The sequence below is a fragment of the Diceros bicornis genome, chromosome X (genome assembly GCF_020826845.1).
Source record: "Diceros bicornis minor isolate mBicDic1 chromosome X, mDicBic1.mat.cur, whole genome shotgun sequence".
NCBI classification, from domain to species: domain Eukaryota; kingdom Metazoa; phylum Chordata; class Mammalia; order Perissodactyla; family Rhinocerotidae; genus Diceros; species Diceros bicornis.
In genome coordinates, this window is record NC_080781.1 from 73,733,748 (window position 1) to 73,760,967 (window position 27,220).

At 37.0% G+C, this 27,220-nt stretch overlaps 1 protein-coding gene across 1 annotated transcript; it reads right to left on the bottom strand.

Moving 5' to 3' along the window:
- Window positions 1-6,715: 6,715 nt before the first annotated feature.
- Window positions 6,716-26,656, bottom strand: HMGN5 (high mobility group nucleosome binding domain 5). The gene is made up of 6 exons (XM_058536253.1): window positions 26,491-26,656; window positions 24,725-24,754; window positions 24,140-24,169; window positions 23,523-23,576; window positions 21,568-21,705; window positions 6,716-8,018 (listed from the first exon to the last, which is right to left on the bottom strand). Exons 1-6 carry the CDS (start codon window positions 26,503-26,505, stop codon window positions 7,293-7,295), a joined length of 993 nt encoding a protein of 330 aa, XP_058392236.1. The 5' UTR covers window positions 26,506-26,656; the 3' UTR covers window positions 6,716-7,292.
- Between the last annotated feature and the right edge of the window lie 564 nt (window positions 26,657-27,220).

Here is a 27,220-nt window from a genome sequence, read left to right on the forward strand (position 1 = left end):
AAACCCATGAACTTTGAGTAAGCAGATTGCCCTCCATAATGTGGGTGGGGCTAATCCAATCAGCTGAAGGCCTGAAGAGAACAAAAAGACCAGCCTCCCTGAAAAAGAAGGAATTTTCTGACTGCCTTCATCTGCACCATTGGCTTTCCTGGGTCTCCAGGCTGCTGGCCTTCAGACTGGAACTGCAATGTTGACTCTCCCAGATCTTGAACCTGCCAGCCCATACTACAGATTTAGACTTGCCAGTTTCAATAATTGTGTGAGTCAATTCCTTATAATAAATCTATCTATCTATCTATCTATCTATCTATCTATCTATCTATCTAATCTGTCTATTTATCTATCTTCTATTGGTTCTATTTCTCTGGAGAACCCTGACTCATAGAGAGACCTCCAGTGCCTCTTTTTTCTTGGGTTTTAAGAATATCTGTAGTCAAGCTTATACATCCAGACAGGAATTTGCATGATTCCTCTCTAGAGAAACTCACTAGCTGAAGAGAAAATGCTCATAGAGAATGAAATTGGTAGATCTTACGCAAGAAATGGCCAGATTCCTACAAATGGTGCTGTTAGTTGACAAGCTCCACTCAACCAGTGTTTTTAATGTCTCATTCTTAAATATAAGTGTTAAATGTCTTAAATCACCAAGCATTTGAGGAAAGACTCTAATATTAACGGCAGATACCAAAACAAGCCAAAATGGGGGTGGGGTGGAGAGAGGAGGACCTTGAAGAAAGTATAGCAATCCAGGGAATAGAAGAAAACTTAGACAAAACAAAAAACAGGAGCAAATTTTTGTAAAATTGATACCAGAGGACAGAGGAAAGAAAATGTTACATCAAGAAACAAGAGCGGCATGATATGAAGAAAGGAAAAGCATAGAGCAAGAAAGAGCTTGTGGAAATTAAAAATAAAAAAAGAAATATAAACTTCAATAGACATATTAATGAAAATAGAAGGACATATGCCAGAAAGAAGAAAAAGAGAGAGATGCAAAATAGGAGAAAAAAGATTTTTAAAAGTAGGGGATCAATTCAGAAGATCCAACAGCCATGTAGTAGAAATTCTGGAAACAGAGAATAAGGAAATGGAGAATTATGGTAGCTAATCTCCAAAAACGGCTCTGCAATGAATGATGCCTCCCTGTATTAATGTCTTATTTTCCTCCCTTTGAATTTGGGCCGACCTTTTGAATTTCTTTTTGCCTAAATATGTGGCAGAAGTAATATGTGGTTTCCCAGGCTAGGTCATTAAAAGCCTTACAACTTGTGCCTGGGTCTCTTGGAACACACATTCTAGCAGAGACCAGCCACTAGCCACATTGTAAGAATTTGGACTACCCTGAGACCACCCATGCTGTTAAAAAAAACAAGCTAGCCATATGGAAAACTGACTAAGCTGAAGTGCTAGACAGGTGATTGAAGAAGCCACCTTAAATGTCTGCTCAGTTGAGCTTTCGGTTGGCTTCAGCCCCAGCTATAACGTGCCTATAACTGCATGGGAACCTTGAGTGAGAACCTCCCAGCTGAGTTCAATCAACCTATATGTCTGGGGGAGTGGATTCGACACCCCATTACAAGAAAATTGCTAACCTCAAACCACCCACAAGTCCTAGATTCTCTCAGGTCTCTGTTATACTGCTTTTTAGCCACCCTACTATTCTTCTATAGCATTACCAAAAGTTGGAAATATACAATTATTTATGTGATTAAAAAATATATTGCTGGACTATAAGATCTGTGAGGGCAAAGAAGATCCCTATTTTCTTTACAGATGTAACCCCAGTACCTAATTGACACATAGTAGGTACTCAATAAATATTTATTGACTAAATGAATTAAAGAATCTAAATTGTAACAATGGTGGGTGGCTTGCCATTTTTCATTGGATTTCTAAGATTATTTTTACAAAACAAAACAAAAAATCCTATTGAGCAGAAGTGGCTTGTGGGTTAAGCCTCTTTGAGAGACAGCATAACCTAGTTTAAATCCTGGAAACCATGGATTTGCCACAACTAAGCTAAACTGATTGGCCTTTGTGCTTTAGTTTCCTCATCTATAAAATGGGAATAATAATAGTATCTGCCTCATAGCATTGTTATATGTAAATATGCTTTTCATATGTGTTTATATATGTGTTAAATATTTGAAGAAGTTATTTAACCCTTGGTCAGAATTCCTAATTTATATGAAAAAAATTGCCTTTTAAATCACTAATACTAAAATATTTCAAATTCATCAATCTCACTTTGTGATTTCTCCTTTCTCTCTCCTCTAGAAAACACATATACACCATTCCCGATTATATGATCTGGAACTCAATTTCTATAAACATTGGAGTTCATTTATATTATTTAGTAAATTCCACCAAGCCTGGACTGCATAATACAGTTGCTAAGAGAGTAAAAGCATATGTTGTGAAGTAACATATACTAAATCATAGTTTTAGTTCTTAAGGAATATTTATTTTTTCTGGATTTAATGTTTAACTTTTTTAAAGAAAGGGAAACCATTTTGATCTACGCTATTATGTGATATTTGATATAAAAATGTAAAGACAATATTCACGGGAAAAACAAAAAAAAAAGCAAAAAAAGAGAGATTTTAAAAATCTGTAATAAAAAATCAGAATGAACAACTCTAGTTACAGAGATAATATGTGAGAGAAAATGATTACTACTCCATATAAAATTGGACTTTTGCCTACTTACTATTTTCCTACTTAATGTAGTCAACATAATCTGAAAGACTATTGTATTCATAAGAAGCAAATTAGTCATTATTAATGACAGGTAATAGTCTTAAATCTGTATTTTAAGATAAAAAACAATCATATCTGTTGTGTAAATATCACATTAGATGTAATCTGTGCAGAAGTGGAGGTGTAGTGATGTACACCTTAAATGTTTACAATGTTGTAAACCAATGTTACTGCAATAAACAAAAAATTAAAAAAAAAAAAGCCTTTTCTGTATTCTAGAAAAGTACCTTCACACATCACTTACCTACTGTCATGGTTTAGATTTCTCTTGATTTAATTTTAGCACAGGAGACTCTAAACTGCAGCTGATTTGATGGGCTTTTTCTCCATTCCTTGTATGTTAACCAACTTGTTCCAACAGTTTTTTTCTTAATTTTTGAAAATTGCTGCAGTGGTATCTTGAAGAAAAATAATTCTTTTAGAACCAAAACATTACTGTTCGAGGATTTTCAAAACCTGATTTTTAAAGATGTTGTCAAGAGTTATCCATGTGATCTTAGTAGGTCATTAATAATACCTATTATATTATGGTTTATGAGATTAGACTCCAGCTCTGACATGCACTTGCTTTAGGTCTCCCTTCGCTCATACCAAGCTAAACATCAATTTTTATAATGATTAATAATGTTCAACATGAAAATTTTTAAATATTATTAGGGAAAAACATTAATGGCAGAACTTGCTATATGCAGTAGATATGCCCTGAAGAATTGTGTATAATTATTCTCTTTTTTCAAAGTACAGCAATAAAGTAAATTATATTTTCCAATCGCATTACAATATGATTTCAAAAGTTATTTCCACTAAAAAATTTTTATTCTGAGACAAGCCTTCTCTAGCCAAAATCATGCTTATGAATGGGGCAAACCCTTTAAAGTCACAACAGAAAATTTTAGATTAAAATTTCAGTATTGTATAATCAGAAAACAATTATTGTGATGAATCAGTATTATATATTACCAAAACTTGTGTTGCCAATGAGATAATTAATGAAAGATGCTTCGTATTAGTAAAGAAACTCCAAGTGCACTTGAACAACTTTTCTCTGTGGGGTTCCCTGAAGATTTTTTTTATAGCTTTGTCTATTTCTCCACATTTTTAGTAAGGATTGTTCTGCTATAGTAGATTTATAATTTATATTCACTTTTACTTACAGTGATGGTGTGCTGTCTCTTCCAGTTAGCACTCTCCTACTCCAATCCTCCCTTCACATCTTACTATTGTTGAGCCTTTCAGAAGGGAAATTGTATGAAGCAAAGTTTTGATGGTAAAGGGAAAGTACGATTCAATTAAAACATCAAGAAATAAAATAACATGAGAGCTGGGAAAGAGTTTACTTTAGTATCATAGTGTGAAGGAATGATCCTTCTGTAGTATACCATGGCATTCTTGTTATATGAATGCTTTATTATATAGTTAAAATAACGTCAAAAAAGTGAAGGTGGCTGCCTTCTTTATGTAGAGGGTAGAATTTCACAAGAAATGTTAAGGTTACTCACTGCCATGGTTCCGCCCATCACCTGGAATGTGTTTTTAAAGAGGAAACCAAGGTTGTTATTTTATTTTAGCCTTGACAATGAAGGGGATTACGGTGCTTAAAAGACCAGTTTCTGTGTTGGAAGTTATGACAGCAAATTTTCTGTGGTTACAGAATATGGCTAGGAAGTGAAGGATTGAGGCAAGAAGTTTAACCAGCTCTTTTAGGTTGATTTTTATTACTATAGCACTGTAGTAAGTTTTGAGACAGGATATGAAATGATGCAGGGCCTGCTAGCCCTGGTAAAAAGGTAGAGTCAGAGGTCTATGCTCTGAAACTGAATTCCTGAATTTGTGTTATTTCCTTTTTTTATTCTTAATATTTGTGAAGCCTTTTTAAAGCCAGGGAAATTAGGCAAGAAAAAAGAAATAAAGGCATCCAAATTGGAAAGAAAGAAGTAAAATGATCTCTATTTGCAGATGACATGATCTTATCAATAGAAAACTCTGAAGAATCCACAAAATACCTATTAAAACTAATAAACAAGTTCCTCAAAATTGTAGGATACAAGATCAATATTCAAAAATTAGTTGTATTTCTATACACTAGCAAAAAACAATCCAAAATGGAAGTCAAGAAAACAATTCCATTTACAGCATCAAAAAGAATAAAATACTTAGAAATAAATTTAACCAAGATATGCAAGACTTGTACACTAAGAACTACAAAATATTGCTGAAAGATACTAAAGATGTCTTTCCTAAATAAATGGAAAGACATCTCGTGTTCATGGATTGGAAGGCAATTTTGTTAATATGGCAATTCTCCCCAAATTTACGTGCATATTTATTGTGATCCCTATCAAAACTCCAACTGCCTTTTTTTTTTTTTTTTGCAACAATGGACAAACTGATCCTAAAATTCATATGGAATTGTAAGGGACCCTGAACAACCAAGAACAAAGTTGGAGGACAAATACTTTCTGATGTCAAAACCTACTACGATGCTACAGTAATCAAAAGTGTGGTACTGACATAAAGATAGACATATAGATCAATGGTATAGAATTGAGAGTTCAGAAATAAACTCATAACGTCTAAGGTCCATTGATTTTTGAAGAATGCCAAGACCATCCAATGGGGAAATAGTCTTTTCAAGAAATGGTGCTTGGACAAATGGAAGCCACATGTAAATGAATAAAGTTGGACCCCTACTTCACACCATACACAAAATTTAACACAAAATGAATCAAAGACCTAAATGTAAGAGATAAAACTCTTAAGATACATGGGGGTACACCTTTGTGACCTCAAGTTTAGTACCCGATTAGGCATGCCGCCAAAAACAGACGCAACAAAAAAAAGTAAATAAATTGGACATCATCAAAATTAAAACCTTTTGTGCATCAAAGAACACTCAAGAAAGTGAAAAGACAACCCATACAATGGGAGAAAAATTTGCAAACATTATATCTGAATACGGGACTTGTGTCTAAAATATATACAAATCTTACAACTCAATACTAAAAAAGACAACCCAAGTAAAAAATGGGCAAAGGATTTGCTAGACATTTCTCCAAAGAAGATATGCAAATGGCCAATAAGCCATGAGGAGATGCTCAACATCATTAGGGAAATGCAAATAAAAATCACCATGATTTCGATCACCACCAAATCACCCCACTAGGATGACTATAATAAAAAGATAAGACAATAACAAGTGTTTTCAAGGGTGTGGAGAAATTAGAACCCTCATACATTGCTAGTAAGAATATAAAATGCTGAAGCCACTTTGGAAAACGGTCTGGAATTTCTTTAAAAGGTTAAACATTGAATTAATATGTGATCCAGTGACTCCACTCCTAGATATATACCCAGGAGGAAAAAAAATACGTGCACACAAAAACTTGTACATGAATGTTCCTAGCAGCATTATTCATAATTGATGAAACATGGAAACAACTCAAATGTCCATCAACAAACAATATAGTATATCAATGCAATATATTATTCAGCCATAAAAAGGAATGAAGTAATGATACATGGATGAACCTGAAAACATTTTGCTAAGTCAAAGACTCCAGACACAAAATGCCACATATTGTCTGATTCCATTTATATGAAATATCCAAAATAGGCAAATCCATAGAGACAGAAAGTAAATTAGTGGTTGCCAGGGACCAGTGCAGGGGGTGGAGGGTGGGGGAAATGGAGAGAGACTGCTAATAAGTACTTTGTTTCTTATTTGGATGATGAAAACGTTTTGGAACGAGATAGTGGTGATGGTTACACAACACTGTGAATATACTAAAAACCACTGACTTTTACACTTTGAAATGGTTAACATTGTGAATTTTGTGTTATGCTAATTTCATCTCAGTGCAAACAATTTTAAAAATGCTTTTGTGAACATCACAATAGAAAAAAATCAAGCATTATTTCACTAACTACATTTTTGGAAATGAAACAAAATACAATCATCTTTGAAGATAATTTTTATTAAGATAAATTCAGAAAAATTTTGTAGATACACATACAATCAGAACTGCCCTTCTGAAATAAACATTTCTCTTTCTTTTAGAAATGGAATTACAATTTTTTTCCCAAGCTAATAATAAAGTTCTTTTTGGAAAAGATAATTCTAACTCTTAGCATTACATGAAAATAGTTCACTTTCTTTATAAAAGCAACCTAGAGAACCACAAGAATGTTGGAGGAAACTTTCTTTTGGGATCTCTCCACTTTGTGAAATTATCACATATAGGAGTAAAATTAACATTAAAAGATTTAACACATAACTTACGCAAAAAGGAATTCAATGACAAAGTTGAAAGCATATTTTTTTCTATATATTCCACTATTATTATCACAAAATTTATAGATAAACGTTTCGTGTTAGGAATTTTGTGGATAATATTCAGTAGGAAGATGTTCTGAAATTAAATTGAGCTAAAGAAAAGCTGTGTCTATAAAATATTTGATAAAAATATTCATCTCTATTAACATTACAACATGGAGGTACATATTACCAAATTATGAAATTATATAGGGCAGCTTTAAACAATACTCTGAGACTCTTCTTTTTTTCCATCTTCTTTTTTGACCTCTTCTATTTCAGCTACTTTTTTTCCGATATCAGCCTTGTTTTCATCTTCCTTTCCACCTTTTCCATCTTTCCCATCTCCTTTTCCATTTTCTTCTTTTCCATCTTCCTCTTTTCCATCTTTCTCCTCTTTTCCATCTTCTCCTTTCTCTTTTCCATCTTCCTCTTCATTTCCATCTTCATCTTCTTTTCCATCTTCATCCCCTTTTCCATCTCCTTTCTCTTTTCTGTCTTCTCCTTGTTTTTCATCTTCTCCTTTATCTTTTCCATCTTCAGATTCTTTGCCATCTTCTCCTTTCCCCTTTCCATCTTCATCCTCTTTTTTATCTCCTTCCTCTTTTTCATCTTTTTCCTCTTTGCCATTTTCTCCTTCCCCTTTTCCATCTTCACCCTCTTTTTCACCTCCTTTCTCTTTTTGATCTTTGCCCTCTTTTCCATCTTCTTTCTCTTGTTCCTCTTCATCCTCTGTTCCACCTTCTTTCCCTTTTCCATCTTTGTCCTCTTTCCCATCTTCTTCTTTCTCTTCTTCCTTGTTTTCCTCTTCTCCATCTCCTTTCTGATCTTTTTCATCTTCTTTTCCTTCTGGTGCCACTGCTTCTTTCTTTTCTTCTCCCTCTTCTTTGACATCTTCAATTTTTAGTTCTTTTATTTCCTCAAGTTCTTTTTCAGGAGCTGGTGCCTATATGTATAGAGAAAAAAACAACATAATATTCATAAATTTAGAACTGTTTCTCCTAAATATTTAGACAGGACTATATCTATTTTATGGAAATAATACTTCATTTACAAGAAAGTAGTTTTTTGTGGAAAATGCCTCCTAAATATCACATTATAAGGAAAACATTCTAAGAAATAGGATTAATTAAAATATCTCCATACAAACATGCACGAATAGATGTTTGGAACAATAAATTCAGGAAAATTTACTCATATAAATAATTTTTCCTAAAAATATGAGGAAATAGAGTAAATATAGGAAATAATGCCATATATTCTATATCAGTAATTCTCAATGAGTAGCATGCATATAAACAAAATATATTCCTTGAAGAAATAATAGAGAAGTGACATAAGCATCATGGCAGAGTGAGCTGTTCCCATAGCCTCTCCCCACTAAGACACAACCAACAGGACATTCAATAGCCAACAGAGGACACCCACACAGCACAATAGGACATCTGAGAGATCCATGCAGCCATATATCTGAAGGTGGGGGTGCTGGATCCCCAGGAAGCAGTGGAAGGAGGTAAGTGGATCTCCTCCCCCTCCCCAGTGGCAGCAATCTGAGGTGAGGGACCTCACACAGTGGCCAGTGTGTGACTCTGGCAGGAGATGGGGGAGCAGGCAGGCCTCCGCGGGAACACTTTGGCTTTTGGAGTTGCATCCCAGCCCACAGGAATGCTGCACACTGAGGCAGCTCAGCCACTGCGGAGGCGTTCCCACCAAGCCCAGTGGCGAAGGCAGGCTGCTGGTGATTGCAAAGTGGGAACGTGCACACAAAACATAGCGTCTCTCCCTTCACCTCCTGCCTGGTGCACCAGCTCGGCCAGTAGGTCAGGGCAGCAGATCCACACCAGAGCACCTGTACCTGCATGTGGGACACGCCAAGCAGTGGCAGCCAGCAAATGTAGACGAGCCCTACCGGCACAACTTCCAGCAGATGGGCACAACTTCCACTGGACGTGATGGGTTCAGAAAACACAGCTCCTACCCCCCACAGTGGTGCCAGCTGGAATCTGTGACCAGACAATACCACTATACACCAACTCATCAAATACCATGAAGAAATAGATTAACACTGCAGATAAGAAGGAAAATGACAAGACAGAAACCAATCCTGAAGACACAGAAATTTACAACCTAAATGACAGAGAATTCAAAATACTTATCATAAAGAAACTCAATGAGATACAAGAAAACTCAGAAAGACAGCTCAATAAACTCAGGAATAAATTAATAAACAGAAGGAGTTCCTCACAAAAGAGAATGAAACTCAAAAAACAAACTAGCTGAAATCCTGGAGATGAAGAACACAATGAATGAGATAAAAAGCAATCTAGAAGCCTTAAAAACAGAATGACATTATGGAGGACAGAATTAGTAATATAGAGGACAGAAATATAGAAATGCTTCAGGTGGAGGAGAAGAGAGAACTAAGACTGAAAAAAAAATGAAGAAATTGTCTGAGAAATATCTGACTCAATTAGAAAATGCAACATAAGGATTATAGGTATTCCAGAGGGAGAAGAGTGGGAGAAAGGAGCAGAGAGCTTATTCAAAGAAATAATGGCTGAGAACTTCCTAAACCTGAGGAAGGATCTGGAATTACAAGTAAATGAAGCCAATAGAAGTCCTAATTACATCAATGAAAAAAGATCTTCTACAAAGCATATATTACTAAAACTGGCAAAAGTGAATGACAAAAAAAAAAAACTATTAAGGGCAGCAAGGCAGAAGAGAATAATCTACAAAGGAACCCCTATCAGGCTTAAAACAGACTTAGCAGAAAACTTACAGGCCAGGAGAGAGCGGAATGACATATTCAAAATATTGAAAGACAAAAACTTTCAGCCAAGAACACTCTATCCAGCGAAAACATCCTTCAGATATGATGGAGAAATAAAAACTTTCCCAGATAAAAGCTGAGGGAGTTCATCACCACAAGACTCCCCCCTCTACAAGAGATGATCAAGAATGCCCTCATACCTGAAACAAAAAGGAAGAGGTTTACAAAAAGCCTTAAGCAGGGAGATAGACAGACAAAATCAGAAAATCAGAGCTCTCAAGAATGGTGTCAAGATGGTGGCATAGGCAGACTCTGAACTCACCTCCTCCCATGGACACAACAAATTTACAACTACTCTTGGAAGAATTACCCCTGAGAGAGAACTGAAAATTGGATAAAAAGAACCCCGCAACAAGGGACACTGCTGACTGAGTTGGAAGAGGCAGAAATTCTTTCTGGAGAGAAAACAAGCCACCTTCACAATCCGCAGCACTTCATGGCTGGCTGGGAGCAATCCTCAGGTATGAAGCCTTCCCGGGAGGAGTGGGGTATCTAAGTGGAGGAGCATCACTGCTATAAGCAGCTTTTGGACTCAGCACAACCAAGACAAGTGTCATAATATATGCCTTTGCTGGCTACTAACAACAACAGAGAATACCCCCAGAAAAGCTATCAGACATAAGGGAAAAAATCCTGCTCTTAAAAGGCCCATGCATAAATTCACCCATTTCAGAAAGCAACCTAAAATCACCAGAAAGAAAGGTGCACAGTCCTTTGGAAGGAGACTCGCCTGATAGGCTCTGGGTGCATCCTGGTGAGAGGTGAGACCTCTCCAGGGACTGAGACATTGGCAGAAGCCATTATTGTGACCTACTGCTGATACAGATGCTGGCAGACACCATTGGAGTTCTTCCTTTGGCCTCTTAGCCCAGGGTCTGCCCTAGAGCATCAATTTAATTCAGCTCAGCCAGGGCAATCAGCCCACCCTAGGGACTGGCCCCACCCAACAGCAAGCCCTCAGGCAACTTGTGTGCCCGCACAGGTGGTGTGGCTAGAACCTCTGCAGCCAGGCGAGGGGGTCCACCTCTGTGGGGCAGGGCAAGTGTGAGGCGCAGGCCTGCATTGGTGGCATGTGTGGGGCCTCTGCAGTGGGGTGACTAGGTCCACTTCAGTGGATTGGGGCACACACATGGGGCAGGACTGCGTTGACGTGTGTGTTGCCCTGTGGGCAGTGGGGCTTGTCAGCTGCAGCAGTCTTGTGCTTCTCAAAAAGCCACGTCAGGGATAGGTCACACGTTCCAAAGCCTGAAACTATTGTGTGCTCCCATGCCTGGGGCTGGCCCCACTCAGCTGCAACCCTGAGAGAGCTGACAACAGCATTGCAGGCCAGAGGCCAAAAGCAATTGTAAGGCCCTGAGACTAGAAACCAGCCATGCTGGGGGGCTACACACTTTACAAAAAAACTACAACAGGAATGTGCTATTAGACCTTGCAGCCAACTGTGCTGGGGCTCCCCACGCCCAGTAAAATGACTGAAGGATCCATAGCAGCCACAGGCAGCTGAGCATTACAAGTAGCCGCCCAGGGGGGCAAACTACCCTCCATGGGCACTTGAAGCAAGAGCAAGCACGCCACAACAGAAGGACACATGTAGCCCATGCAGGGGTCACTCCTGGAACATTTGGAACTGGTGATGAGAGGGAAGCACACTGCTGGGCCTTATAAGCCATCTCTCACATAAGGTGACCTCTCCAAGATCGGGAGGTGTAGCTGATCTTCCTAATACCTAGCTATAAGCACAGAGAAAGAGGCAAAATGAGGAGACAAAGGAATATATTCCAAGTAAGAGAACAGGACAGAAGCTCAGAAAAAGAACTAAATGAAACCAAAAGAAACGATCTACCTGACAAAGAGTTAAAACAAAGTCAAAAGGATGCTCACTGATCTTGGGAGAAGAATGGATGAACTCAGTGAGAATGTCAACAAAGAATTGGAAGATATAAAAAAGAACCAATCAGAAATGAAGAATACAATACTGGAAATGAAAAATTCACAAGAAGGACTCAATAGCAGAGTAGATGATGCAGAAGAACTGTCACTGAGCTGGATGAAAGACTAGAGGAAATCGCCCAAGCTGAACAGATAAAACAAAAAGAATTAAGAAGAACAAGGACAGTCTAAAAGACCTCTGGGACAACATCAAGAGCCCTGACATCCATATTATAGGTGTCCCAGAAGGAGAAGAGAGAGATAAAGGGGCAGAGAATCTATTTGAAGAAATAATAGCTGAACTTCCCTAACCTAAGGAAGCAAACAGACATCCAGGTACAGGAATCACAGAGAGCCCCAAACAAGATAAACCCAAAGGGGCACACACCAAGATACATCATAATCAAAATGTCAAGAATTAAGGATGAAGAGAGAATCCTAAAAGCCACAAGAGAAAGGCAACAAGTTACATACAAAGGAAACCCCATAAGGCTATCAGCTGACATCTCAGGAAAAACCTTAGAGGCTAGAAGAGAGTGGCACAATATATTTAAAGTGATGAAAGGTAAAAACCCACAGCCGAGAACACTCTACCTGGCAAGGTTATCATTCAGAATGGAAAGGGAGATAAACAGTTCCCCAGACAAGCAAAAACTAAAGCTGTTCAGGGGCCAGCTCCATGGCGTAGCGGTTAAGTGCGCACTCTACTGCTGGTGGCCCAGGTTCGGATCCCAGGCGCACACCAATGAACTGCTTGTCAGGCCATGCTGTGGCAGTGTCCCACATAAAGTGGAGGAAGACTGGCACTAATATTAGCTCAGGGCCAGTCTTCCTCAGCAAAAGTAGGAGGATTGGCATGGATGTTAGCTCATGGCTGATCTTCCTCACAAAAAAAAAAAAAAAACAAAAAAAAACAAAGCAGTTTATCACCAAAAAGCCAGCTTTACAAAAAATGCTAAAGAGGCTTATTTAAGTGGGAAAGAGAAGACCACAAATAGGAATAAGAAAATTATAAAAAACAAAAGAAAACAATAATATCACTAGTAAAGGCAAAAATACAGTAAAGGTAGCAGATCAACCACCTGTGAAGGTAACGTGAAGGTCAAAAGAGTACCAAAATTACGTATCTTCATGATAAGAGGGTAACGGATACACACACACACACACAAAAAAAGTTAGATATGATATTAAAAACATAAATTCTTGGAGGAGGGGAGTAAAAGAGTAGAGCTTTTAGAAAGAGGTCAAACTAAAGAGACCATCAACTTAATATAGATTGCTATATACCTAGGTTACTGTATATGAACCTCATGGTAATCAGAAACCAGAAACCTATAATAAATACACAAAAAATTAAGAGAATGGAAACCAAACATAACACTAAAGAAAGCCATCAAACCACAAGGTAAGAGAGCAAGAGAAGAAGAAAGGAACAGAGAAGAACTACTAAAACACAGAGAAAAAAAGTAACCAAATAGCAATAAGTACATACTTATTAGTACCTACTTTAAATGTCAATGGACTGAATGCTCCAAACAAAAGGCACAGGGTGGCTGACTGGATTAAAAAACAAGACTCATATAGATGCTTCATAGAAGAGACACACTTCAGACCTAAAGACACTCACAAACTGAAAGTAAAGGGATGGAAAAAGATACTCCATGCAAATGGAAATTAAAAGAAAGCTGGGGTACCAATACTTATATCAGACAAAATACATTTTAAAACAAAAACTGTAATAAGAGACAAAGAAGGGCACTACATAATGATAAAGGGAACAATCCAGCAAGAAGATATAACACTTCTAAATACCTATGCACCCAACATAGGAGCACTTAAACATATAAAGCAATTATTAACAGACATAAAAGGGGAAATAGTAACATAATAATAGTAGGGGACTTTAATAGTCCATTTACACAAATGGATAGATCATCCAACAGAAGATCAACAAGAAGACATTGGCCTTAAAAGACACACTAGACCAGATGGACTTAATAGATATATACAGAACATGCTGTCGAAAAACCACAGAATACACATTCTTTTCAAATGTACATGGAACATTCTCCAGGATAGATCACATTTTAGGCCACAAAACAGGTCTCAATAAATTTAAGAAGATTGAATTAATACCAAGCATGTTTCCTGAGTACAGGAGTATGAAACTAGAAATCAACTACAAGAAGAAAACTGGGAAAGCACAAACATGTAGAGATTAAACAAAATGTTACTGACAGCTATTGGGTCTATGAGAAATCAAATGAGAAATCAAAAATCACTTAGAGACAAATGAAAATGAAAATATGACATGCCAAAATTTATGGGATACAGCAAAAGCGGTTCTATGAGGGAAGTTGATAGCAATACAGGCCTACCTCAACAAACAAGAAAACTCTCAAACAATCTAACGGTGCACCTAACGGAACTGGAAAAAGAAGAACAAACAAAGCTAAAATCAATAGAAGGAAGGAAATAATAAAAATCAGAGCAGAAAATAATGAAATAGAGACTAAAAAAATGATAGAAAAAATCAATGAAATGAAGAGTTGGTTCTCTGAACACATAAACAAAATTGACAAACCTTTAGGTAGACTCACCAAGAAAAAAAAAGAAAGCTCAAATAAATAATATCAGAAATGAAAGAGGAGAAATTACAGCAGACACTTCAGAAATAGAAAAGATTATGAGAATAGTACAAGAAGCTATACACCAACAAATTGGTTAATCTAGAAGAAAAATGATAAATTCTTAGAATCATACAACCTTCCAAAACTGAATCAAGAAGTAGAGAATCTGAATAGACCAATCACCTGTAAGGAGATCGAAACAGTAATCAAAAACCTCCCAAAAAATAAAAGTACAGCAACAGATGGCTTCTCTAGTGAACTCCACCAAACATTGAAAGAAGACTTAATACCTATCCTTCTTAAAGTCTTCAAAAAATTGAAGAGGAAGGAAAGCTTCCTAACTCATTCTATGAAGCCAACATTACCCTGATACTAAAACAAGATAAGGACCACACAAAAAAAGGAAATTATAGGCCAATATCACTGATGACCATCTATGCAAAAATCCTCAACAAAATACTAGCAAATCGAATACAATGATACATTAAAAAGATCATACATGGGGCCGGCCCAGTGGCGCAAGCGGTTAAGTGTGCCCACTCCGCTGCGGTGGCCCAGGGTTCGCCGGTTCAGATCCCGGGCGCGCACCGATGCACTGCTTGGCAAGCCGTGCTGTGGCAGTGTCCCATATAAAGTGGTGGAAGATGGGCATGGATGTTAGCCCAGGGCCAGTCTTCCTCAGCAAAAAAAGAGGAGGATTGGCAGATGTTAGCACAGGGCTGATCTCCTCACAAAAAAAAAGAAAAAAAAAAAAAGATCATACATGATGATCAAGTGGGATTTATTCCAGGGATGCAGGGATGGTTCACCACTGGCAAATCAATCAATCTGGTACACCACATTAACAAAATGAAGAATAAAAATCACATGATCATCTCATTAGATGCAGAGAAAGCATTTGACAAGATCCAACATCCATTTATGATAAAACTCTGAATAAAATGAGAATAGAAGGAAAGTACCTCAAAATAATAAAGGCCATATGTGACAAATCCACAGCTAATCATTCTCAAAGGAGAAAAACTTAAAGTTATCCCTCTAAGAACAGGAACCAGACAAGGACGCCCACTTTCATCACTCTTATTTAACATAATATTGGAAGTCATAACCAGAGCAATCAGGCAAATAAAGAATTAAAATGGATCCAGGTTGGAAAGGAAGACGTGAAACTGTCACTATTTGCAGATGACATGATTTTATACATAGAAAACCTTAAAGAAACCACAGAAAAACTTTCAGAAATGATAAAGGAATATGGTAAAGTTGCAGGATATAAAATAAACTTACAAAAATCAGTTGCTTTTCTATACACTAACAATGAAATAGCAGAAAGAGAAATTAAGAATAGAATCCCATTTACAATTTCAACAAAAAGAATAAAATAACTAGGAATAAACTTAACTAAAGAGATGAAAGACTTGTACACTGAAAACTACAAAACATTGTTGAAAGAAATTGAAAAAGACATACAGAAATGAAAAGATATTCCATGCTCTTGGATTGGAAGAATTAACATAGTTAAAATGTCCATACTTCCTAAAGCAATCTACAGATTCAATGCAATCCCTATCAAATTTCCAACAACATTTTTCACAGAAATAGAATAAAGAATCCTAAAATTTATGTGGAACAACAAAAGACCCCGAGTAGCAAAAGGAATCCTGAGAAAAAGGAAAAAAGCTGGAGGTATCACATTCCTTGATTTCAAAATATACTACAAAGTTATAGTAATCAAAACAGCATAGTACTGGCACAAAAACAGACACACAGATCAATGGAGCAGAATCAAGTGCTCAGAAATAAATCCACACATCTATGGACAGCTAATTTTCAACAAGGAAGCCAAGAACATACAATGGAGAAAGGAAAGTCTCTTCAATAAATGGTGTTGTGAAATTGGACAACCATGTGCAAAAGAATGAAAGTAGACCATTATCTTTCACCATACAGAAAAATTAACTCAGAATGGATTAAAGACCTGAATGTAAGACTTGCAACCATAAAAATTCTAGAATAAAACATAGGCAGTATGCTCTTTGATATTGGTCTTAGCAGCATGTTTTCAAGTACCATGTCAGACTGGGCAAGGGAAACAATAGAGAAGATAAACAAATGGAACTACATAAACCTAAAAGCTTCTGCACAGCAAAGGAAACCATCAACAAAATGAAAAGACAACCTAACAATTGGGAGAAGATATTTGCAAGCCATATATCTGATAAGGGGTTAATATCCAAAATATATACAGAACTCATACATCTCAATAACAAGCAAACACCCAACCCAATTTAAAAATGGGCAGAAGATCTGAACAGACATTTTCCCAAAGAAGATATACAGATGGCTAATGGGCACATGAAAAGGTGTTCAACATCACTAATTATTAGGGAGATGCAAATCAAAACTACAATGAGATATCACCTTAAACTCATCAGAATGTCTATAATTAACAAGACAAGAAATAACAAGTGTTGGAGAGGATGTGGAGAGAAGGGAACTCTCATACACTGCTGTTGGGAGTGCAAACTGGTGCGGCCACTATGGAAAACAGTATGGAGATTCCTAAAAAAATTCAGAATAGAACTGCCAATTGATCCAGCTATTCAACGGCTGGATGTTCATCCAAAGAATATGAAAACATGAATGCATAATGATATATGCACCTCTATGTTCACTGCAGCATTATTCACAATAGCCAAGACTTGGAAGCAACCTAGGTGCCCATCAAGGGACTAATGGATAAAGAAGATGTGGTATATATACACAATGGAATACTACTCAGCCATAAGAAAAATGAAATCTTGCCATTTGTGACAACATGGATGGACATTGAAGGTATTATGCTAAGCGAAATAAGTCAGAGGGAGAAAGTCAAATAATGTATGACCTCACTCATAAATAGAAGATTAAAACAACAACAAACAAACACATAGAGACAGAGATTGGATTGGTGGTTACCAGAGGGGAAGGGGGGAGGGAGCATGACAAAAGGCATGATTTGCATATGTGTATAGTGATGGATGGTAATTAGTCTTTGGGTGGTGAACATGATGTAATCTACACAAAAATCGAAATATAATGATGTACACCTGAAATTTATATAACGTTATAAACCAATGTTGCCTCAATTCAAAAAAAAGAATTCAAAATATTAAAGAAATAAAAAAAAGTACAAGAAAAATTTTAAAAAAGAACAAACAGAGCATCTGAATAGATAATTCTCAAGTAAAGAGATTGAAAAAGTAATCAAAAAGCTCCCAAAAAACAAAGTCCAGGACCACATGGCTTCTATGGAGGATTCTACCAAACATTCAAAGAAGATTTAGTACCTATCATTTTCAAACTCTTCCAAAAAATTGAAGACCACGGAACGCTTCCTAACTCATTCTATGAGGCCAACATCACCCTGATACCAAAACCAGACAAGGACAACACAAAGAAGGAAAATTATAGGCCAATATCGCTGACGAACATAGATGCAAAAGTCCTCAACAAGATATTGGCAAACTGAATACAGCAATACATTAAAAAAGGATCATACACCATGATCAAGTGGGATTTATACCAGGGACACAGGGATGGTTCAACATCTGCAGATCAATCAATGTGATACACCACATTAACAAAATGAGGACTAAAAATCACATTATCATCTCAATAGATGCAGAGAAAATATTTGACAAGATCCAACATACATTTATGATATAAACTCTCAATAAAATGAGTATAGAAGGAAAGTACCTCAACATAGTAAAGGCCATATATGACAAACCCACAGCCAGCATCATACTCAATGGTGAATAACAGAAAGCCATCCCTCTGAGAACAGGAACAAGACATGGGTGCCCACTCTCACCACTTTTATTCAACATAGTACTGGAGGTTTTGGCCAGAGCAATTGTGCAAGAAAAAGAAATAAAAGTTATCCAAATTGGAAAGGAAGAAGCAAAACTCTCGCTGTTGGCAGATGACACGATATATACCAGAAAACTATTAGAAATAGTCAATAACTACAGTGAAGTTGCAGGGTCAAAATCAGTTGCCCTTCTATACTCTAATAACGAACTAGCAGAAAGACGACTCGCGAATACAATCCATCCCATTTACAATCACAACAAAAAGAATAAAATATCTAGGAATAAATTTAACCAAGGAGGTGAAAGACCTATACACTGAAAACTATAAGACATTATTGAAAGAACTTGAAGATGACATAAAGAAATGGAAAAATAGTCCTTGCACATGGATTGGAAGAATAAATATAGTTAATATGTGCATATTACCTAAATCAATCTACAGATTCATTGCAATTCCAATCAGAATCCCAACGACATTCTTCACAGAAGTAGAACAAAGAATCCTAAAATTTATATGGAACAACGTAAGACCCTGAATAGCAAAGGCAATCCTGAGAAAAAAGAACAAAGCTGGAGGCATCACAATCCCTGACTTCAAGATATATTACAAAGCTATAGTAATCAAAATATCATAATACTGGCACAAAAACAGACACACAGATCAATGGAACAGAATTGAAAGCCCCAAAATAAAACCACACCTCTATGGACAGCTAATCTCAACAGAGGAGCCAAGAACATACAATGGAGAAAGGAAAGTCTCTTCAATAAACGATCTTGGGAAAACTGGAAAGCCACATGCAAAAGAATGAAAGTAGACATTTATCTTTCGCCATACACAAAAATTAACTCAAAATGGGTTAAAGACTTGAATGTAAGACCTGAAGCCATAAAACTCCTAGAAGCAAATACAGGCAGTAAACTCTTTGACATCAGTCTTACTAGCATCTTTTCAAATACCACGTCTACTCAGGCATGGGAAACAAAAGAAAAAATAAACAAATGGGACTACATCAGACTAAAGAGCTACTGCAAAGGAAACTATGAACAAAACGAAAAGACAACCCACGAACTAGGAGGAAATATTTGCAAATCATGTATCCAACAAAGTGTTGCTCTCCAGAATATATAAAGAACTCAGACAACTCAACAACAAAAAAAACAAACAACCCAATCAAAAAACGGACAGAGAATATGATCAGGCATTTTACCAAAGAAGATATACAGATGGCCAACAGGCACATGAAAACATGTTCAACATCACTAATCATTAGGGAAATGCAAATCAAAACTACAATGAGATATCACCTCATACCCGTCAGAATGGCTATAATTACCAAGACAAAAAATAACAAATGCTGGAGAGGATGTGGAGAAAAGGGCATCCTCATACACTGCCAGTGGGAATGCAAACTGGTATAGCCACTATGGAAAGCAGTATGGAGATTTCTCAAAAAATTAAAAATAGAAATATCATATGACCCAGCTATCCCACTACTGTACTGGGTATTCATCCAAAGAACTTGAAATCACCAATTCAAACAGATTCATGCACCCCCATGTTCATTGCAGTGTTATTTACAATAGCCAAGACATGGAAGCAACCCAAGCGCCCATTGACAGACGAATGGATAAAGAAGATATGGTACATAAATACAATGGAATACTACTCAGCCATAATAAAGGACAAAATCGTCCCATTTGCAACAACGTGGATGGACCTTGAGGGTATTATGTTAAGTGAAATAAGCCAAACAGAGAAAGACAAACACTGTATGACTTCACTCATACGTGGAAGATAAATAAACACATGGATAACGAGAACAGGTTAGTACTTTCCAGAGGGGAAGAGGGTTGAGGGGTGGGAGAAAGAAGTAAAGGGGCACATATATATGGCGATGGATAAAAATTAGACTATTGGTGGTGAGCACAATGCAGTCTATACAGAATACTGATAAATAATATTATATACCTGAAATTCCACAATGTGATAAACCATTATGACCTCAATAAAATAAAAAAAACAAAAGAATAAATTTTTTCCAGGGGCTGGCCCTGTGGCGTAGTGGTTAAGTGCATGCGCTCCGCTGCTGGTGGCCCAGGTTCGGATCCCGGGCGCGCACCGAGGCACTGCTTGTCAGGCCATGCTGTGGCGGCATCCCATATAAAGTGGAGGAAGATGGGCACAGATGTTAGCCCAGGGCCAGTCTTCCTCAGTAAAAAGAGGAGGATTAGCTTGGATGTTAGCTCAGGGCTGATCTTCCTCACAAAATAAAATAAAACAAATAAATAAATTTTTTTCTATAATGGTGAGATTTAGGTTTTCTTTGTAAAAAGTTACCTGAAAAGTGTTTTTACCAGATATCATAGGATCACTTACAAAAGATTTTTCCTATATGCAGAGGTTTGGTTTGTAGATTTGGCACTATATCCCATTTTCAGTGTTAATACCTAAAAATGTAGTATGCATTAAATATGCAAAGCAAGACCTATTAACATTTACATGATTATTTGTTTTGCAATCTACAGCGGAAAAAAAGAATTATATGATCTGGGAAAGGGATTTACAAATAGCCATGTGCTGACAAAAGGAATAGAGGATTGGTCTGTATTTAATGAGAGAGTCATTATATTACTACTAAGTCATTATCACCAGCATTGTTCTATTAACAGCAATGCTAACCCACTACTCCCACTACCCATACCTGTAAATTCTCATATTTTAAATTTCTTTTCTTTTTTTTCCCCTTAGATACCGTTATACTATATGCTATAAACTGAATGTTTGTATTTCCTATAATTCGTATCCTGCTAAGCCCCAATGTGACAGTATTTGGACCTGGGGTTTATGGGAGGTGATTAGGTCATAAGAGTAGAGCCCTCATGAATGGGATTAGCGCCCTTATAAAGGAGGCTCCAGAGAGCTCTCTGGCCCCTTCCACCATGTCAGGACACAGCAAGAAGACTGCCATCTATAAATCAGGAAGCAGGTCCTCACCAGACACCAAAGATGCTGGTGCTTGATCTTGGACTTCCCAGCCTCCAGAAATGTGAGAAATAAATTTCTGTTCTTTATAAGACACCAGTTTGTGGGATTTTGTTATAGCAGCCAGAATGGACTAAGATACTATAGAACCACTACTTATTTAATGTTTCTCAACTTTTAAACTACAAGACAAGATTTCTTTCAGTTGCACCAATTGTTAAACTTTCAAATGGACAAAATCTGTTAATATTGTAAGATACCTCTATAATTTTGGCTTCTCCATTTTCAGTATTTTCATTGTTGTATTCTTCTTTAACAACTTCTTCTTTCTTGGTTTCAGCTATTGCTTTGGCACTTGTATCTGTCTTTTTTCCCATCATACTTTTTGTCTTCATTTTCTGTCCAGCAACACAAAATAATAAAAATAAATATAAAATTTAACTGGTGTGTTGATTAAATGGTCTAAGTTATTTTACCAGCTGTGTACTAATTTATGGAAAGGCTGTCAAATACCCATATAAACTTAAAATCAACAAAATTATGACTTGACACTTTTAGTTTCACCGTAAACTTGAAGTGGCATTAAAATGAATAATGTTCCTCTGATATAAATCAAAGAAATTTTCTTTTGGATGAGAAGCAACAAGTTGGAATGCTGATCAGTGGCCACTCAGGTCCAATTCCCAGCATTGTCTTAGACTTTGATAAATTAACTTTCTTTGACTAGAGGGGGTCAGTTTATCTCTCTCATGTCTAATAATTAGCAACAGGGTTTTGTTGATTGCAAAGCCTTGATTGGCAATAATTAAGAGAAATACTATGTTAGCGAGAGCATCAATTTAGTTATATTTGAAAGAGATCACCTGGGGACATAGGTGATTCAGTTTTTACATCTACAAGTTTTGGAATGACTTGAATCATGATTGCTTTACCAAGAAAGTGCTTTGCTTAAGTGTGTATGTAGTAGAAAGAGCACTGGGTAAGGGAGGCAGAAAACCTGTGTTTCAATTCTGGATCTGCTACTTACTTGATGTGATCTTGAGCAGAAGCATAAATCTCTTTAAGCTTGTTTTTTCATATGTAAAGGAGAATAATACCATCTACCTCATAGGGATATTATAAAGAGCAAATGATAAAATATATGTGAAATTGCTTTAGAAATTGTAAAATGCAATATAGATATGTTATTACTCTTTTAACATATGAGAAACCGAGAGCCAAGGAGAATTAAGTAAAGTCCATGATTATAGAGTATCTGTCTTATTCTAGCACTATCTTCTATTTTTAAAGGAAATAAATAGTCTTTACTATTTTCATAACCTATACATTAAGTACCTAATTTTATAGAATAGTGACCTTGAAATGTGAAATAGAAAATAAAAAGAAACTTCCTCTTCTGTTGTCACTTACTATTATTATTTACCATTATTACTAAAACTTCACTTGCCCTAGTTTTAGCAACACATTTTAATCAAGGATTTCAAAGCATTTTATGAATATGACTATAATTTACAGTTTCTTCAACCACAAAATGATGGGATTAGATGATCTTTAATGTTCCTCCTAGTTTTAAGCTTTTATGATTTTAAGAATTCAATCAATCTTTAAAACATCAATCATAGCTCAATAAAGCAGTTTAAAAAAGAAATAAAATTGTACTATATTCACGCATATTTACACATAAATAAATAAATATAAATATACGGGAAAAAAGTGAACTTAATATTGAGGCTATTTCTATTTCTAATGTCTTTAGCCACAACAGAGCATAGAAGCCTATATGAAATCAATTATATCCATTAAAAGTACTGTATGTGAAAGCACTTTGCAAACTTTAAAGTATCGTCAAATATTAGTTACTACAATTATTACAACACATTACTTCGCTTACTACAGTTTACACCTTTTGTTTTCCCAGGAATATCAGTATTGTGACTATATGATGTCAAAGGCATGTAATGTACATTTTACGGGTTTATCCAACTAAAATTTGTTTTGTCTCTTCCTAATGAAAATATCAAAACACAGTGGACAATCACAGAACATGAACAAATATTCCCTACTCAAAAGGCTTATATGTACCATATGGTATAATGTAATATATTACTAACTGAACAGAAAATAAAGAAAGCAAACTGATAAGCTATACCCTTTCCCAAAAAATTATTTCTGAAGAAAAGCAATTTTCTTTCAGCCTTGAGTGTTGAATATTTACCCTTGGAGTTGATGTTCTTTTGGGCTTCAACTCCGGAGTAGTAGGCACAGGCATCTGCATCAAAAAACACAAGTCATGGCAGGGAAAGAAAAATAACATATGATTTCACTCATAAGTGGAAGATAAACAGAGATAAATAGAACAGATTAGCGGTTACCAGAGGGGAAGAGGGTGGGGGAGGTGGGCAAAAGGGGTAAAGGGGCACATATGTATGGTGATGGATAAAAACTAGACTATTGGTGGTGACCACAATGCAGTCTATACAGAAACTGATATATAATAATGTACACTTGAAATTACACAATGTTATAAACCAATAGGACCTCAATGAAATAACTGAAGTAAAAATAAAATAAAAAAACACAAGTCATGCGGGAAAAAAGGAAGAAATCATAATTGCAGAAAGATCACTGAGAATGAAATCCAACCTCTTACTTAAAATAAGTAGGTATAGTTCAAATTCAGCATGAGCAAAAAAACATTTCCTTGGTGTGAAATTTTTTTCTTTAAACGTCAAAAATAAATCTTGTATTAAATAATTAGTATTGCCTACGATTCTGCGAATTTTAAAATTACAATTTACAATACATGGGCAGCTTTTTAAAAAGACTACTTACAGCAGACAGTCTGGCTGATCTTCTCTTAGGCTATAAGTGAAAAAAAATGATCAGTTAAGAGAACTATGGATACACAAAATTGGATTATTTATATTGTGGTGAAAATATTTAGTGTAACTCTACATAAATATTGTCATTAAAGAAGCAATTGTGAACTTGATTAGAAAATATCAGGGTAGAAATATAAGTTTTGATTTTTCTCTCCTCTGGACCTTTCATACAGCTTAAGGGAAAAAAAATCTCAAATTAAACTTCAATTGCTAGGCTAAATGAACACAATGGCTAGTAACAAGGAGCATATTGAGAAATGAAAATATAGCCCCTTCTTGCAAACTGACAAAGCAATTCTTTTGCTTAAAGAAAGAAGTTCTCTCCAGATCTTAACAAGCACAATAAGGTCCTAAATTCCAAGAAGTTTGGAGTTTTCAATGCCTACTATATTTCTGAGAGCTCACTGGCATGCTATATTGGTACTTACATGGTATAAATATATTAACCAGCATCTACTTTTCAGCTGCTTATGTGTCTCAAGTTTATAAAACGAGTGGATTTTTTCGGACAGATTCTAAAACTAAAGAAACTCACCTCCTGCTTCATATCACCTTGACCTGCAGCCTATACAGAGGAGAAAACCACACAGAAATGAGATCATTGATATAAACATATAGATCAGAAAATATTGCTTATGCATTACGGTTGCAATATAATTGCTTACGACATTTTTCCTGGATTCCCACTCAAGTAGCCACGTGTTATTTCCTAGTAGCATGCTACATACATCTACCAAGGTGCAAACATGCACTAGGATGTAAATACATTCTCAAGACAAGTTTACACAACTGATAGTTAATTTCATGCTTTTGTGTAAATTGCATCTCCTAAAAACAAACCTTTTTAATTTAAAATCCACCTGCTGTAGCCAGTGTTAAAGCTAAAAAAGTGTGGAGGCAGGCGAAATGAAGGCGGAGCTTTATGCAATTTTCTTGTCTATTTGGCCTTATGTTTGATATACAATTATACTTATCTGACCCTCTCTACTGACTCTGGACTATTCTCCCCTCCAAGTTCTGCATAGAAGAACTACAACACCCACAATGCTTTGGGGGGACCTCTTTGTTACAACGTCAATGCGTTATTCTGAGGAGCCAGCCGCGGATTTTAAAACTTCCCGCCACTACCTGCTACAAGGTTGCTGTCAGCTCTGCAAAACAGCAAGACCCATTGCACAAGCCTAGAAAAGCGCAGCGGCGGGAAGCTCAGGAAGGGGGATGGTGATTAGAAACTATTGCTTTCCGTATCTGAGCCTGGGAATTTTCAATCTACTGCACGATTCTTGCAGCCCCAGAGCACCAGGGAATTTCGTTCTTATTCCTATGTTCTAAAAATAGGGAAGGCGGACGGATAAATAAGAATAATATCAAAACAATCATAATGCCTTACATTAGCACAGTGTTTTACAATTTTGTCAAGCAATGAAACAGCGTTCGATTTCACTTCTAAGGGACGCACCCCCCACCCCCCAAAAACACACACAAACGCCTCGCGTGAATTTATTTCTCGTCTAAGAGCGGAGCCACGAATTTTGAAGTCAAGGTTTGCAGACCTGTAGCCCTTGAATAGCTCAGATCAATTCTGCATGTCTAAATAGTGAATAAATCCATGCTACCCAACATCAGCAATAGTTTATCTGACGCCGTTCTCTTATCATCTTTCCACCTTTAGATAGAGAACTTGGAGAGCCCCAGATCTCTCAGCCCTAAAGTTGCTAATTACAGCGGTGAATCTCTCTCTTCTCTAGGACAGTTTGAAGTCTGCGCCGCCTAATGGCACAGGATTACCACTGCATAGCCATCTGGTATGACAAGAAGTGGAGGAGGGAAGGGGAAAAAAAAAAAAAGGAAAAAGAAAACGAGAAGAACAAAGGCAAATACAGGAGAAAGCCATGGCTTTCGTTTCTCCAAACAGGACGGTTCCCTGAGAAAAGCTTAGGAGGAAACGGGTGCCTGGAAGTGTGGTTGGGAGGAGAAGAGTTACTCCAATAGGGTAAGCAGAGGGAGGGGGGTGGGGTAGGAAGCGACAGCACAGCGCTATGGCTGTTTGTAATTCAGCATGGAGACACCTCTCAAGCGATTCTTTCCCTTAAACAAAACAAGCCAAAAGTGAACTAACTACTAGTTGCACGCGAGACCATCCTAAACCTTACACCGAACGTTCTTTGCCTTTACCTCCCCTTCCATTCAGTACATCACAAAATCGAACTAGAAGCCAAAATGCTTTTTAAAAAATCTCTGCTGATTAGGAAATATGTATTTCAGTCGCGAATCCCCCTTCTATCTTCCCATTTCACTTACCTTTCTTTTGGGCATTGTTGCAGCTCTCGATAAGAGATCTTAACAGTCAGCAGAAAAGAAAGCCGAAAGCAGTCTCTGCCCGACTGCTCGGAGAGCAACTGAGTTTTCAATGAACTAATTCCAGTACGACCTGTACTCGCTTCCAAAAAAAAAAATCCCTCGTTATTGGCAACATTAAACACGCCAAGACGCAACCAAACTACGTGAATGGTTAGCAGGAGTGGGAGCCAGATTGGAATGACAGGCTGTCAGGCCAATAAGGGGAGGTGACCGGCCCAGGGGGCGTGGCCCGTGGACTTGCCCGAAACCCTCGTATGCTGCGCGCTCCGACCGCTGGTGGAGTGGAGGAGCACGCGGATTTAGTAGACGCAAAGTGCTCAAGCATAAAACCGGCGGGAAAGCCGGAGTTGTCTTAATCGTTTTTTTCCTTTTATGTTGTAATGACAGGCGAAAGTCACTGCAGTTGCTTTCTCTACAGTCTCCAAAGGCCCCACTTTTACTTCTTCCCAGGGGGAAAAGTGTTTTTGAGACCGGGTTGAGTCTAGGCTCCAGCCTTTCCATTCTACCTTTGACAGGAGGATGGAAATGAACTGAGGGGAGCGCTCATTCAGAGAGTAGGAAAGAATGGAGCTTTTTCTCTGGTTATGGGAACTTCACACCAAAGCAGAATTGTGGTTTTAGCACGAGGAGGGTGCCAAAATGGCGTGTCTCTCGCAAGTGGAGAGTAGCA

Bases quoted from the DNA above. Each gene is read 5' to 3' on its own strand.
- HMGN5 (XM_058536253.1), bottom strand. The intron at 23,577-24,139 runs GTAAGTAGTCTT...TTTTTGATGCAG, and splicing joins GATCAGCCAGACTGTCTGCT to ATGCCTGTGCCTACTACTCC. The intron at 8,019-21,567 runs GTATCTTACAAT...CTATACATATAG, and splicing joins GAGAAGCCAAAATTATAGAG to GCACCAGCTCCTGAAAAAGA.